Below are 15,248 nucleotides of genomic sequence, written 5' to 3' on the forward strand. Positions count from 1 at the left end.
TTTCTCTAGGTGGGTTATGCCCATTTAAAGCTGGTCCCGACTGCCAAGGGGCTAGTGGTCACTGGGCCATGGCACAGAGTCCCAGGCAGGCTCTGTTCTTCCACAGGGGCCAGGATGGCATGACAAGATAAAAAGGCCGGGGCCACCCGGCCTCACTAGCTCCTCAGGGTTCCCACATGAGAAAGAGGAAGACCAGAAGTGGGGCAACAGGATGAGAAGAGAAACCCTCAGGGAGGCAGGGCTGTGAGGGCTGTGCATGCTCTGAGTGTCAGCACAGCCCAGGGCAAACCCTCAAGGCCACCTTTCACTGTGTCAAGTCAGCTCAGCTTGCTAGAAATTTCCTTCTGGGACACAAAGCCCATTGCTCCCACCTCTTGTCCCCACACCCCCCAGTGCCAGTCACTTCACAGGCACCCCTTGGGGAGCAAGAGCAGGGCCCAGGAGGGAAGGGAGAGCAGTGCCCAGGTGCTAGGTCAGAACAGCCTGGCTGGGGGTCAGAGGGGAGGCCAGCCAGGCCCAGGGCTTGGGCAAGTGCAGGACTGGCTGGGACCTCTTCCTCCATCTGTCAGGACGAGCCACTCCGGGGACGAGGGGGGATGGCAGTGATCAAGGGCTCAGAGATCTCCCAGAAAGGCACAAAGATGGGTGGCCAAGGTTCTGCTTTGGGCACTACGAGGGTTACTCTAGATTGTGGCTACTCCACCAGAGGACGTCACCAGCATTTTCTGGGGTCCTCTCCTCAGCAGAGCACAGCCAGACTGCCAGCCATTCTCCCTCGGGCCCTGGCCTGGTACAGTGAAAGGACCTGGAACAGAGCAGCCGAACTGCATTGCCTGGGCGGAGCTGAAGGGCCCCCCAGAGGGGCCCGGAGGGGCCATACCACCGGGGCCTCTCTAAGCCCCCAGCACCCCGACTTTACCAACTCGAAGGCTCACAGCTCAAGAGTTGCAAAGTCCGCCCAAGGGCTGGGAGGATGGGAATGGGTGACGGGGTCCGGACGGTCTGATCCCAGAATGCTGAGAACACTTACGGCCTGGCAGAGACACTTCCTGAATGTCCTACAACAGCAGGCCTCGAGCCACAGGCTGCGAGCGGCTCCGTGGTGAGGATGTGACACCATCTCCACCCCACCATCAGGGACCCCGGAGCATAGAGTAGGTCCCAGACTCGCCTGAGCCTGTGGTTCTCGAGTGGTGGCAGCACTCTGCTCAGGAAGGGGCCCTTCGGTAAGGTGAGAGCGCACGGGCCACGGGGGCCAAAGAGCGAGGGGGGCTCCAGTCACCACTCTGCCCCTTGGCATGTGAGCAGACAGCGAATATTCAATCTTCTTCCCTAATCAGGGAGGAGAGGTGCCCTTCCCAGGGTCAGGAGAAGACCACAACCCCAGGGCAACAAGAGGGCCCCCAGGGCCACAGGGCAACCCAGCTGCCCGCAAATGCAGGCCAGCGTTGTTAGAAGTTAGGGCCCTGCTTCCCGGAGCCAGACTGGTGTGTGCAGATACGGACAGGGGACGAGCCAAGGGCCACTCACTGCCACTGACCAGCAGCAGGGCTGGGCGGTGGTACCGTGAGAGGTACATGACAGGAAGCACCAGACTTAACCCTCTGCAGCCCCCCACCAGCCTCCCAAAGCTAGGGCACCTGCCTGAGAGCTTCTGTCAGGTGGTTTCCCCCTTACCCGCCTTCTCACCCTGACCTGTCTGCACTATGGTCTCCCGGGTGCACTCTGAGACCAAATCCCCAAGGCAGCTGATTCAGAGGGTCCCAGACCCAGCAAATCACACCGGATCCCTTGTGGGAAACCTGATGGCGTTCCCCGGGGCCCCGCACAAAGACCCACTCCTTACCACAGCCCGCAAGGCCCACCCGAGCCAGCCCTGCTGATGCCTTGCAGCCCCTCCTGCCCAGCCCCCTCGCCCAGGACCCCCATCACACCAGCTTGCTCTGCCCTGAACTTGCTGAGCCCTCCCACCTCCCAACGTTGTGCTTCCTCTTCCCTCCACTCAGGATGCTCTCCCTCCCCACCCGTGCGTGGCCGAGGGCGTCTCGGCATCTCGTCACCTCCTGAGCGGCTGCCCTGACACTCTAACCTGAAGCTAACCTAACATTCGTCTCCCCTCTACCCGCCTGACATCCGAATCGCACCAGCCTGGTTTGTTTTCTTTATAGCACCCATCGCCGCCTGAAATCATCCTGCCTGGGGTTTGCTTATTATCTACTCCTCTTCCTAGGAAGTAGCTTCTATGAAAATGGTAATCGTGTGTGGCTTACAGAGGTATCCTCAGGGCCCAGCTGAGTGCCAAACACTCAATGACACCAGGTAAGACAAGGAGGGAAGGAGCGGAAAAGAGGGAAAACAACCCCCCCCCCCCCGCAGTGTGGGATGCTAGATGGCATTGAGAGGACACGCTTGCCCAGAGCCGTGTGGTGGGCAGAGGGCAGACGTTCCCACAGCAGCAGCGTCAGATCCCAGAGCCCGGGGCTCAGCTCCAGGCCCCGCTGCCCCCGAGCCCGGCGCCCAGTGGCCCTGCCATCTGCCCCCTCGAGGCTCTGCGCACAGGAGCACTGGAGGAGGGAGGAGGGCCGTGCATCTTCCTGCCTGTTTCCCGCGGCTGTCACTGTCACCCGGTCTGATTCCTGACCCGGCAGCGCACTGTGTCCTGTTCACGGCGGCTGCTGCGCGGGACCGGCTCCTTCGCGTTTCCTGTCCTCAGCTCGGGCGGGCCCCGGGGGCTGTGGCCGCCCAGCTCCGAAGCCCGCAGAACCGCAGCCTCCTCCCTCTGACGCCCTCGCCGGGGCGGGAGCGGCTTCCTGCAGTCGCTTCCTCCATGAGACCTGCTGCTCATGTCTTGGCTTCTCAGGCCTCCAGAAACCCAATTAACAAGTGCTCCCAGTGACCTCTCGGTGGACATACGGGTGGTTTCTGTCCCCCGACTGGGCCCTGGCTGCTGCAGGCAAGGCTTCCGCACGCTCTCCGTGCTCCGAGCTCTGGGAGGAAACAGCTGCAGCCCCCACCACCGCTGCCGCCCGCCCCGTGAAGATTAACTGCATTATAGGACCCTGCACTATCTCAGGGAAAGGGCTGGCGCCTGGTGGCCTTCAGTGACATATTACTGATGTGAGCTCAGTGCTACTGCTCACAAATGGAACTTTTGGCGGTTGCGTTATTATTTTGGAACCAACCGTTTCTTTTGTTTTCCAAGACAGAAAAAAAAAAAAGCAAGCCCAAGCTTCCCCCCCCCCCCCCCCCCCCCCGCCAAAAGGAATTATCCGAGAGTCCTACTGTGTCCAACTTTCAAAGGAGGCCTTGCTAATCACTTGGCCATGAACAGGCGATCGCCACCCACTCCAACCGAGTCCGCTCAGACCAAGTTCCCACCGACGCGGGGGCTGCAGCAAAGGGTCTGCCCTCCGATGCGGCGTTTGCTTTCCTTACTTCTCAAACTGTGGCCTGAGCTGGGAGAAGGAGCAGTCGTTCAGGGCACCGATACTGCAGAAACGTCATAAATAAACAAACGGCCCGCGTCCACAGGGGAGGGTCTACGTCGCTGGAGCGCTTGGGACAACGGAGGGGTGTGTTGCAAAAGACAAAAGGGGCGAACGTAAGCTTCCGTCCTGGGCCGACCCCACGAAGCCAGTGGCGTGCACCAGGCAAAAGCACAGGCAGGTGTCAGATGTGTTAGCTCTGGGCCTGGCTCCTCATGAAGCACACGTCCATCTCAGTGACGCCTCGTCGCGCCTCGGTCGCCAGCCCTCCCCGGGGCTCTCTCAGCCGCCCAGGCTCGCTGAGGGCTTGGAGCCCCTTCCCAGGAGGTGTTACCGCAATGTCCCCAATAAGGAAGCAGGAATAGGGCAGGGAATGTCAAAATCCCTCCGGGTCCGTCAAGCGCCCCCTTCCGCCGCATCCTTCTGGGCTGGGCTGGGCTGGGACTACAGGCTCTGTTGGTAGATTCTCAGAGGCCATGGCAGGCCCCACATTTTCCAAAGCTGCTGCCCCAGCCGCTGTAAACAGCGCAGATGTGGCGCAGCTGAGGGAGATCCAGCGTGACAGGCACTCGAGACTGTACGAGAACCCTCCTGTGGCCCCGAGCTGCCCCCGGCCTTCTCCAGCCCAAGTCCAGACAGCACCCGCTGTCAAGTGGACAAGGACTGAGAAACTTTGGCACAGGAGTCAGGGGTCTGGGGACAGGGGTAGCTGGATAGGGGTGGGACTGAATTTCCATAGCAGGGAAAGACGGCCTGGGCTGGCAAAGCACTGATACGCAAGGATTTGGGGGTGGGACGGTTCCAAGGATGCTTGTGAAAACCAAATGAATCACGGTGATCGACCAGACTTCACTTTTACTGAGAACAGGTGATGCCGGCTAAGTGAGGGCTGAAGGTTAGATAACAGGAAGGACTTAGAACCAGCACCCACTGAACACAGTAGTTTAAAGGAAGCAGTCTTTGAGGGTTGAGGCAATGGATTCTCTACCTGGTGAGGTCTCAGACTCAGGGGACTTGGACGCTAATGACAAGATTAACCCATTGGCCAGTCCTATTGTACCATCTCCAAAACATTTTGAGCCTCTGACACAAATCAGTACGTCCGCTGCCCCTGCCCACGGCCTCTTATCTCCCCATAGCTCTCAGTTTGTGCTGCCCACCCCAGCCAGAAGGAGCTTTCCCCCGGGTACTGTCTCCCCTGCTTAAAACTCTCTGATGCTCCCCCTGCACTCAGAATAAAAGCCGGATGACTTCAGAGTTGGGGCCCCCTATGCTGGGCCCCCTCCCAGTCCCTTCCTAACTCCGACCTTTGCACCTGTGCTTCTCCCGGGGGCCTCCCAACCCCATGTCACTCCTGAGCTCTTCCAGGGCTGCCTTGTGGCTTATTTCTACCAGGAGGCTGATTCTGATGGGCTGTGAGAACACTCTGGAAGCCCGGCCTCTTTCAAGGGCTACCACGGTCCAGAGACACCAGACACATGCGGCATCTGGACAAGGCATAAACAGTCACACTTGGTTCCTGGTCATTCACTCTGGAATGGTGAGCAGGGACTCGGAACCCACCTTTAAGAATCCACACGTAAGGATCTGCTTACAAACGTCCAGTGCTAGGGGCACCTGGGTGGCTTGGTCGGTTGAGCTTCCGACTTCAGCTCAGGTCATGATCTCACACAGGGTTCGTGGGTTTGAACCCCGCGGCGGGCTCTGTGCTGACAGCTCAGAGCCTGGAGCCTGCTGCAGATTCTGGGACTCCCTCTCTCTCTGACCCTCCCCCGTTCATGCTCTGTCTCTCTGTCTCAAAAATAAATATTAAAAAAAAATTTTTTTTAAACACAAAAACAAAACGAAACAAAAAACAAATGTCCGGTGCTACACGTTAGATGTTTTTCCCGTCAGTTCTAAGGCAGCTATGTCCCCAGCTTAGCATAAGTCAACCCCAAGCCCTCTTTGGTGCTCACGAAGGTCGACTGTCAGGTAGGGATGCCACTCTTCTGCTGGCACAGGGACTCAGCAGGGGCCCATCCGATGACTTGGAAGTCAGAAAACCAGGCTCTCGAATCCCTTCTCCAGGTCACCCCTTTCCCAACCCAGGCCAACCCAGTATCTCCTGACTGGGGGGCCTTGACTCCCAGTGCTGTCTCCACCTGAGATGAGCCCACCCCTGGCCTCTGCAGGGGCACCAGGCTGCCCACCTCCACTGCTCCCAAACCCCACTTACTTGGGGAGCTTCTGAAACACTCTGGCACCGGGGCCCTGGCCCGGACCCACCATTCAGACTCTGGGGAGAGGCCCAGGAAGCTGCAGTCCATGCAGACCATGCTTGGGCAGAGGTGAACGTGGTCAGAAACCCGGGGCTCAGAGAAGCAGGACAGCTGGCTCCCGGCCACAACAGGTGCAGGACTGGGTCTCAACTCACGTCTTCTGACCCCAAACGCAGCTATGTTCCAATGACAGGGCACACTCGGTCACCCCTGTGATATGGGAAGCATCTACCATGTGGCAGCAGGGCGAAACCCTGGCACTGGAGTCACAGAACCCTAGGTCCAAACCCCAACGAGGCAACTCAACAACTCAACTCAGGCCCTCAGACAAGCCACATGAGCCTCCGGGCTCCAGGCCCTCTTCTGGGGAGCAGGGATACGGCTGAGGACCTCAGAACTGCAGAAACAGAGAATCTCCCCAGAGACGACAGCTCACGTTCAATGAACGGGGAAGTTCCTTCCTTCTGACCAATCTCTCTCTCTCCTCCTAAAATGTGACCACCAATAGCAGCGATGACGACCGACTCTTACTAAGGGCTGACCCCGGGCACACAGGAGCATTTCATGCTAACGAACTCATTCAGTGCTGCCAGTGCACAATGACCGAAGGGGCTGCTACCCCAACCTTGACGATGGGGACCAGGTGCCAAGGGGTCAAGTAAATTTAAGTTGCCAGGATGAGGCTTGAGCCCACCCCACGGGAAAGGCCAAGGCTCTGCTCTCCACCAGCCCTCTGTCTCCTCATGTCTCGGCCCACGGTCTGCGTCTTCTTCAGCAGGCTGGGGCAACACGGGGTTTCTCTAAACCCTCCTCTGTGGGCCCTTGGAGTTGAACCAGAGAGGCAAGGGTCACCCAACCCGCAGACCCTTCCCACTCTGGCTTCCACGAAGCGGGACTCAGGCATGCTGGCCTCCGGCGGGCCGGGCTCCCAGCTCACAGGTCCCTGAGCCCGGGACCAGAGCAGGGCCTGGCACCTGAGGGTGCTCTGAGCACATCGGGGGGGCTCGAAGGGCTCAGAGGCCCAAGTGGCTTCCAAAGCAGAGGCCTTCCAGAAAACCCTGGGCACCCCAGAACTGTGTTGCCTCACATCTTCTAAGACACCTCCCGGCTCGGAGAGGCTCACAATGAAAGCATGGAAAATCACCAAGTGCCACTAAAAGCTGCCTCCCTGGCATGTCCCCAGCTGAACTCCTTCCATTTTTCTTTTCCCGGGAGATCAAAGCTATTGTGTCAACACTCGGCCCCGATCCGAGTGACCTTAAGCGGGTTGCTTATGCAACCCGGTGGTGGCAGCCGGGGACGGCAAGGAGCGATCCGAGAGTCTGAACGGGGGTTTCCTTGAAGCGTGAGAACCCCCGTCAGGGGTGCTGCGCTATTGCTGACGTGCCCATTTTTGACAGGGAAGAAACCCCGGAGAGAGCTCCAACTAGCCTCTGGCTCGGCCCTCCCTGCTCTCCCGCTGGCAGGACCCTGGCCTCCCGTTGACGCCCTCCCCCCGGGAGCGGCTGACTGCCCGGAACCAGAGCGGCAGGAGGTGGGCTGCAGGGTGCGGCTCTGACGCTCCTCCGAGGGCCGGCCGCTGGGCTGGCGGGACCCAGGCCACGGGACGCCGCCCCACCCCGGGGAGAAACAGGAAGTGCTGTTCCCACTTTACAGGCAAGGAAGTGGAGGCTACGGAGGGGTGAGCTGCCCAAGGGCGCACAGCTCAAAAGTGGCAGCGAGGGAAACTGAGCCCCTTTCTGACTCTGTCCGCGCCCTCTAGGTCTCACCAGGGTCGGCTACCTGGAAAGGCCAGCCGGGCCGTCCGCGTGTCGGATGAATCTCAGCAGCAGGAAGAGCACAGAACACAGAGTCAGGAGGCCCCGGTTCCAGCCTTCCCAGTGTCCTAAGGAACCACGCGGCTCTGGGCAAGTGGCTGACTCTCCCCGGACTCTGGAGGCCTCGCCCTCAGGTGAGGGGATGGACAGAGGGCAGTCAATTAGCAGCGGCTGCCAGGATCCCGGAGGGGAGGAGTCTAAGACCTCCTCAAAGTTCAAGCAGAAAAAATGCTACTGCTTAGCAGTGTCCATCAAGAGCACAGAATTGATGTGCTGGATCAGTGCCCCCTGCCGCCACCGTGCCATCCACCCCTCTGATGGTCCAAGTCTTAAAGACTCTCTTCCTTTGTTCGAGCCCATCCTGACTGGTTCCTCATCAGAGGCAAGTACTCCCATGCACCCACAGTGCGTTTTGCTTTTACTTTTATTTAGCATTTATTTCGTGCCAATTAGAAATCCCGGGCTTTCTGTTGACTGCCCTTCACCAGATCCTCATGCCTGCCTGCGTTCTGTGTTGTAAAGGGCGATGCATCTCTGAATTCCCCTATTTGCCATCCGCACGGTTCCCCACGCCAGCAGGAGAGGTCTAAGGGTGCAAGACTGCAGGCAACTAAACCCGGCAGAGTGGCCAGCCGGGGGCAGTGCAGGCAGGAGGCGGCCACAAAGGCTCGGACGAGCCAGGCCTGAGCCCAGGGACTTTGCCAAGGAAGCGGGAAGGTCACGCAGCCAGTAGCGCGAAGGGCCACCCCACACGGGGGCTGAGGAGGACCGCTCCCCTGCTAAAGGCAACCCCCGCTGGCAAGCGGGGTGGACCGTGGAAGGCTGACCCAGGGACACCGTGCCAACAAAGAGCCACGAGTTACTGATGAGCATCTGTGATACCCCTCCGGCGGCTTCGGGCCACAGCCCCCTGCCCTTCGGAGCCCCCAGGGCCCCAGCCAACCCCGCTCTCCTGGACTCGACTCCCAGACTCGTCCTGGATCAGCGCTCGGCACAGTTGCTACCTCGTGCTTCTCCCCTGCCCCACGCTGCCCCCGGCCAGCTTTCTGGGCCCCTCAAACATCTGCTAACACAACAGTTGCTGCCTGTTCTGGGGCTTGCTCCAGGAGGTTTGAGGACTCAGTGTGTGGGCAGCTGCGATCAATCAAACCTCTGTTTCAGCATCCCGACCCCTCCTCACAAATGCCTCGCTTCTGTGTGAAGCACTGTTGAGAAATACAATTTGTTGCTCCTGCAGGCTGACCAGCTTGGAGTCGAAAATATAGCAAGGACTGGGACACCCAGGGGCACGGCATTCGGCGGGTACCTCTTTTTAATTGTTGCTTTTTTTTTTTTTTTTTTCCCGAAACCTTGGCTCCCACGCATGCGATCTGGGCCTAAATGGCCACGCACGGCGCAGGTCTCGCTGGGAGTCAACCGACGCTTGCTAGTCACGCCAAGCCTCCAAGAAGCAATCACTAATAAACACGTCAGCAAAAGTCCCGCTGATAAACAACTCCGATGCTCAGGCCGGGCCCTGCTCTCAATGGCACACATTCACACAAAACACCGGGCAGAAGCGGTCACGTGGGGAAAGCCGAGCGGGAGGTCAGCACCATGTGACCCGGGCAGGGGCAGGCGCGACTGACCCTCCGGGCCGCCTTCGGGCAGCTGCTCTGGGAGCCGCGTGGCCACGATGCCAATTCCGGGGCGGGGCGGACCTCCCTGGGCTGGGTCCTCAAGCCAGTTCTCCCAGCGGGGACCCTCCTCGCTGCAGCCTCCCCCCTCCCGCTGCAGGAGCCGCCTGCAGCCTCGCTCGGCATCCCCGTCCGTGCGCTGGGCGCTGAGGTTTTAACAAGATGTGAGCAAAGGCAGACAGGTCTGAAGGCAATTGCTGACCCCCCGACCCACCGCGGTCCGGCCTCACTGCCCGAGAGGCATCGGCCACTGCCGGCCAGCTGTGCCCAGGGGTGCTGGCCAGGGGCAGGGCGGGGCATCCGGTGAGCTCCCAAGACCACGTCTACCTAGCCCCACGGGCTGCAGACGTGACACAAAACGCTCACACGTGGCCAACCTCCTCTGGCGGAGGTGGTTCCGAATCCAACACCGCTTCACGACCCTCGGCTCCGAGCACGGAGCTCACCGCAGGCCGGGCTGAGCGGCAGGGCAGGCCTCCTCCCCGTTCTCAAAAGGAAAGGACGAGGCAGGAAGAGGAACAAAGAAGGAGAAGTAAATGGCAAGGGCAGAAAAGGGAAGGGAAACACAGAAGGAAAGAGATGGGCAAATAGAGAAAAAAGGGAGTCCTCACAAGGGACTGAGTGTGCCTCCTGGGACCATCACCCCCCTCCCGGTTCTGCCTCTGGAGTCGCCCAGAACACGCCCACGCCTTCCCTCCCAACAGGTGCAACAGCACCGCCAGGGGCACCCGTCCGCACTCCCTGCGCGCCAGCCAGGGCGCTAGGCGGTACGTGTACACACAGGCAAGGATACAGACACACACGTACGTTCACACGTACGTATATCTGCACGTCGCAGACACACACGTACAGGTTGACGCGTTATACAAACACGCACACGTGCATTATTTCCCTTATTCTTCCGGCAGAAGCCACAGCAGCTGTGGGGACGATGTGCTTTGCTGCACAGAGATGTCAAGTAATTTGCCCAGGGCTGCCAGCCTTCCGCCCCTCATCTGGACGCCTTCTGATTTGTCGCCGTGCCCCCAGGCCCCAACTGCAGATCCAAAAGTGAACACCATGTTCTAGAAGGACAGCAGCGTCCGCAGGAGGGGCTGGATGGACAAGGCTTCAGGGGCTCTGGGTACCCCCCACCCTTGCTCCGGGCACCCTGACTGACGGCCAGAGGAAAGCTCCTGCGTGTTCACCCACACCCCGGGAGGTGTGCCCTGGGCCCCAAAGGCTCCGGCCCCAGTCAGCGCCTCAGGAAGCCGGGGTTTCTCAGAACTCCCCATACTCCGAGGGTCTAACCGGAAAGGCACTCTGCACCTTTGATGTGACAATCTCATACACCTGGTCCCAGATCTACGCACACAAAGGGGCTCCTTCACAAAAATGCTCAGTTAGAACCCCCTGCCCCCAGAAAAGTGAGTATTTACAAACCAAGATCACAAGACCTACAAAAAAGGGTCCAAGATCTAGGTTGGAGAAACAGAGCACTGCCGACCCTGGCTACAGGTCTGTCTTTCCATAGATGCGCAGCCCCTGCTCCTGCCCCAGCAGTTACAAATGCTGAGAAAGCCAGAGCCCACGGGGGCTGGTATCTGGGCGGTCCCGCGTCAGCTGTCGCCTGGCCATGGGCAGGTGTCTGTATACCAGTGACATGCTCAGCTCCTGGGGTTCCCAGGCAGAGGACCCTACACGTTCCAGGCTGGATCCGGGGCTCTCTGCAAAGGCACTGGAGTTGCCCTAGGCCTGGCTTTTAAAAAGGCTCCTGGAAAAGCAAGACCTACCTCGCGAGGCCATAAATTATACAATGGGGGAGCCAAAGCAGGCAGAGCCCCGCGGAGACAGGACTGGCCGGGGCTCTAGAGGCTTGGTCGGGGTGGCTCAGGGTCCAACCCCAGGGCTCCAGTCGCCCCCTTCTGGCACACACACTTCCCAGGGGCCCCTTCTGCACTTGCCCCGGACTCTGCCCTACCCAGGCCTTGGCTAGAGAAAGGCGGGAGGAATCAGGGCGGCCTCACCGGGATCTTGGAGGCCTGCCTGGAGCCAATGAAGCAATCTACACATCTGGCCACAGCCCCACTGAGCAATAGATTTTCAAACAGTTTCTACCCGAGTGAGGACGGGAAACGTCTCCAGTGACGCCAGTGGTGTTACTCCGACTTGTGGCTAGTAAAATATAATAACACATGTAAGTTGTTTTTATTGCCTATCTAGCTTATTAGGTAATAAAATAAGCTCAACATTAAAAATTTAACTGAAGCCATTTATCGCACCCAGAACTCAGGGCTCCGGGTTTCCTTCAGAAGTCACCCCAAAAATCTGTCACCTTTCCAGCCTCTTTACCTATTTAAATTTCTCCAGAGAAGGAAAATTCCACTCGCGTGTCCAACACAAACGAATGCGTTCGGCCGTTGTCTAGCTAGTAAAGCAAAACATGTCCACAACTTAGGAAAAAGAAAGGGACACACCTGGGGGCAGCGATGGAAGAAATGGAAACTCGAAAAGGAGGGCAGAGGATGGAGGTTTCTTCCCCAACATGGCGGAGGCAGAGTCTGTCACGAGCCTGTCCTCCAGCTGCCCCGGGCCATGGCTGGGCTCTGGAGCAAACAGCCAGACGGTCTGGACTCTGGGGCAAGGTGCCCGCTCAAGACTTGAGACACCTGCCCCTCTTCTTTCTGTGGGCCGGGGGAGGGGAGGGCAGGTACCTCTAGGCTGGGAGGGGGTCTAGAGAAGAGAAGGAAATGCCACCGACGGAAGCGGCATTTTCACTCTAAAGCAAAAGGAGGTCCGGCTGAAAAAGCAGCCCTGGGCACTGAAGGAAGGCCGTCAGGTCCAAGAGGAGTCGACACGAGGCTGCCTGCCCAGAAGTGGCCACGGGCTGCATGGGCGAGGCCCGCCGGTCTTGGTCCCCTCACACCCAGCGGTGACCGATGCTTCCACAACAACACAAGAGGAAGGGGAAACCATGGCACGGAGCGCAGGACCTCCCGGACACAGGACACAGACTGCATCCCACCCGCCACCCATCCTTCCCTGGGCCTCACTGTCAAACTCACAACCTCAGGCCTCCTGGGGAAGAACCAAACGCAGGGGACACTCAGGCTCAGAGACTGCCCTAAAGACAGAATATTAACTCCCAAGTTCGTCTCGTTCGAATCAACACCCGCGATCAGTGTTAGCACGAGGCAGGGCTCCAAGACACAGAGGATCAAGTGCGCGGGAGGGCGCGTGTGGCCGGAGGCCTCGCCTACGGTGAACGGCGAGGCGGACGGAGGTGGCACAGAGGACAGCAATCACAGGGTCTTGATGGTCTCACGTTGTTGACAGTTTAATCCAATGACTAAGTGCTGCTCCGATCCCTCACCCTCTAAAACCATTACCCACAGTCCTGATCTCAGGACCAGCCTAATCCGAAGGACAAGGAGTCCTGGCCTGTGCCACAGGGACGGGGTTTCAGGCACAGAGGCTCCAGCGAGGTGCCGGAAGGGGATCACCAGTGCTGGGTGACAACGGCCTGCCCCCGTAACGCCTCGCCTCCCGCCATCTGCCTGCCCCTGTACCGCCAGCACTGTGTTCACGGGGAAAGAGCATTTCTGACTTTTCTGATTCTAAAGACACTAAAATTAAAAAACGAACTTGGTATCATCTTTCTTCGAAGAGGATTTTAAACAACAGGGGAAGAACCCACTGCTGGGCCCCACGCATCTGCCTGGGATGGGCCAGGACCAGCAGAGGCTCCCACGAGCACCCAGGTGCTCCCGCGGGGCCTCCCGTGTGGCCGGGGCTCTTACCTGTGCCATCTTAGCAAGGTCCAGGGAAGGCCTCTGCTCCTGCACCTCTTCCGGGCGCCGCCGCTTAACGCCGACCTTCTTGTCGTTAAGGACACACGGCTGGGAGCGGCTTCGGGACAGCCCGCTGGAGCGCCTGGCCAGCTCTGGTGTTGAGGCAGGTGTGCTGTTGGCTGAGGGTGGACAGTACTCCGCAAAGGAAAACTGCTCGTGTGAGCAGGAGAAGGACCGCTGCATGTCGAGCCGGCCGCCTCCCACGGGGGTCGGGTCAGGGCTCCAGATGTCGCCCGCCTGTCCACAGGTGGCCGAGCCCGGCGCCCCTTGGCAGGGCTGACCTCCAAAGCGGTGGTGGAACCCTGCCTGGTCATAGGGCGAGGACAGCGCATTGGCCCGGGAGGGGAGGCTGAAACTAGAGCTTCTCTGCATGGTGCTGAAGCCGTTGGAATAGCGCTGGACGCTGCCCCCGCTGTAACAGCGTCTCTTCTCCACCGGAGTCCAGACTTTGGAGCCCAAGGGCCTCCACGATGTCCGGCAGCTGGACATTTCATCGGAGAAGGACAGTGACCGGCACTGGCGTTTGCTGGGGGGTGCTGAGGGGTTCCCGTTGTGGTCGCTGAGGCTGAGGTCTTTGATCAGGTTGGTCACCGCGCAGGCGGTCGCTGCCTCCCGGTGCCACAGAGCGCCGTCCTGACACTTCTCGGGCAGGCACTCCCAGATGCTGGCGCTCGGCTGCTCGATCTGAAGAGGGCATTTCCTGTCCAGGTCTCGCCATCTGTCATTTTCTGGTTCAGAAATGACAAAGAGAAAACAGGATTTGAGAAGGCCTCCAGGCCAGCCCTCTGCCTCCTCACCAAGAGTTCATCTTAAACAGGATTCTAGAGCCAGGAAGGCTCTAACTGTGTAGACGAGAAACTGAGGCTCAGAGAGGGGACGGGAATCCCAGAGTTTTGCATCAGGAGCAGAGCAAGCCTGAGATGCATGTACCACACTCCCCACCGCCCGCCGGCCTCCTGGTATAGCTTCCTTCCCAAAAGTCCGTACTGCCTCCCAGGAAAGTCCAAAACAACAGTTTTCACCCAAACGCTTTCCCATTTTATAGATGGGAAATCGACCTGCCCCACCCCTCCCCTGGCCTGCAGCGTCAGGGCAGTATGTTTGTTACGGTCTCTCTCAGTGCTTGGCTGCTCTGGGGCTGGGACTCAATGCCCTGGCAGAAGACCAAAGAGGAGTCTTTTGGTATGTGGGAGGGTCAAGGTCGAATTGGAGGGCGGGGAGGGGAGGGTACTGCCAGGTTAGTTCATCTGAATTCCATCTCGAGAATACTTGCTGACGATAGAAACTGGAAATTGATTTATGCCTCCACCACCACGCTCTTCAACATCAATGTCATCACCAATAGCCGCCAACCATAGAGCACTCTTCTTGTGTTCACCTGATTTCTCACGGCATCGAGGACACTTAAAACTGTTAAAATCTGGGGGCACCTGGGTGGCTCAGTCGGTTAAGCACTGACTTCAGCTCGGGTCATGATCTCACGGTTCATGAGTTCCAGCCCCGCGTCAGGCTCTGTGGTGACAGCTCAGAGCCTGGAGCCTGCTTCGGATTCTGTCTCTCTCTGTCTCTGTCTCTCTCTGTCTCTCAGCCCCTCCCCCACTCATGCTCTGTCTCTCAAAAATAAATAAACATTAAAATTTTTTTTTTTTAAACCATCAAAATCTGTAGGAGCATGTCTTGGGCTGCACAGACTTAGGGTACAATTGAAACTTACATATTCAGGCCTCTACTTGAACACATGTATAAAGAAGCTACCTCCCCGCCCCCCCCCCCCACTAGGAAATGCTGACTTTGCACTTGAACCTTTATTTTAGTGAAATATTCAGGACCTATTTGTTGTTTTGCTACTATAGAATCAGGCACTGTGCTGAGAATTTTAGGAGGGCAGGCACAAATACACCTGATACAGTTCTGGTGTTCAAGTTTATAACACAAAAGCAGAGTCAAGAATATGTTGTGCTTCCAGGGATCGACATATTGGCAAGGTTCTGGCTTTCTTAATTGACACACATTTATAAACTGTACACACAGGAATATACAGAAAACCACGGCTTGAGTCGTTCAGCCTGTAGAGGGACGGACGTAAAGCCTGAAATGACATTCAGCTAGGGGTTCGATGCACACCGATTCTCACAGCACTGCAGTCAGTTACTCCCACGGGGGAGCAGATATCCCCCTG

General features: G+C 58.5%; 2 protein-coding genes across 2 annotated transcripts in view; both read right to left on the bottom strand.

Moving 5' to 3' along the window:
- Positions 1-15,248, bottom strand: part of FAM53B (family with sequence similarity 53 member B) — a 75,273-nt gene that overhangs the window by 41,082 nt on the left and 18,943 nt on the right. Inside the window, exon 3 of the mRNA XM_043597801.1 lies at positions 13,019-13,797. Coding sequence (XP_043453736.1) covers positions 13,019-13,797 — 779 coding nt within the window. The remainder of the gene's footprint in view (positions 1-13,018; positions 13,798-15,248) is intronic.
- EEF1AKMT2 (EEF1A lysine methyltransferase 2) overlaps positions 13,648-15,248 on the bottom strand; it is a 90,986-nt gene continuing 89,385 nt past the window's right edge. The window contains exon 7 of the transcript XR_006299871.1: positions 13,648-13,797. The gene's annotated coding sequence lies outside the window, so the exon portion shown is untranslated. The remainder of the gene's footprint in view (positions 13,798-15,248) is intronic.

The sequence above is a fragment of the Prionailurus bengalensis genome, chromosome D2, assembly GCF_016509475.1.
Source record: "Prionailurus bengalensis isolate Pbe53 chromosome D2, Fcat_Pben_1.1_paternal_pri, whole genome shotgun sequence".
Classification (NCBI taxonomy): Eukaryota; Metazoa; Chordata; class Mammalia; order Carnivora; family Felidae; genus Prionailurus; species Prionailurus bengalensis.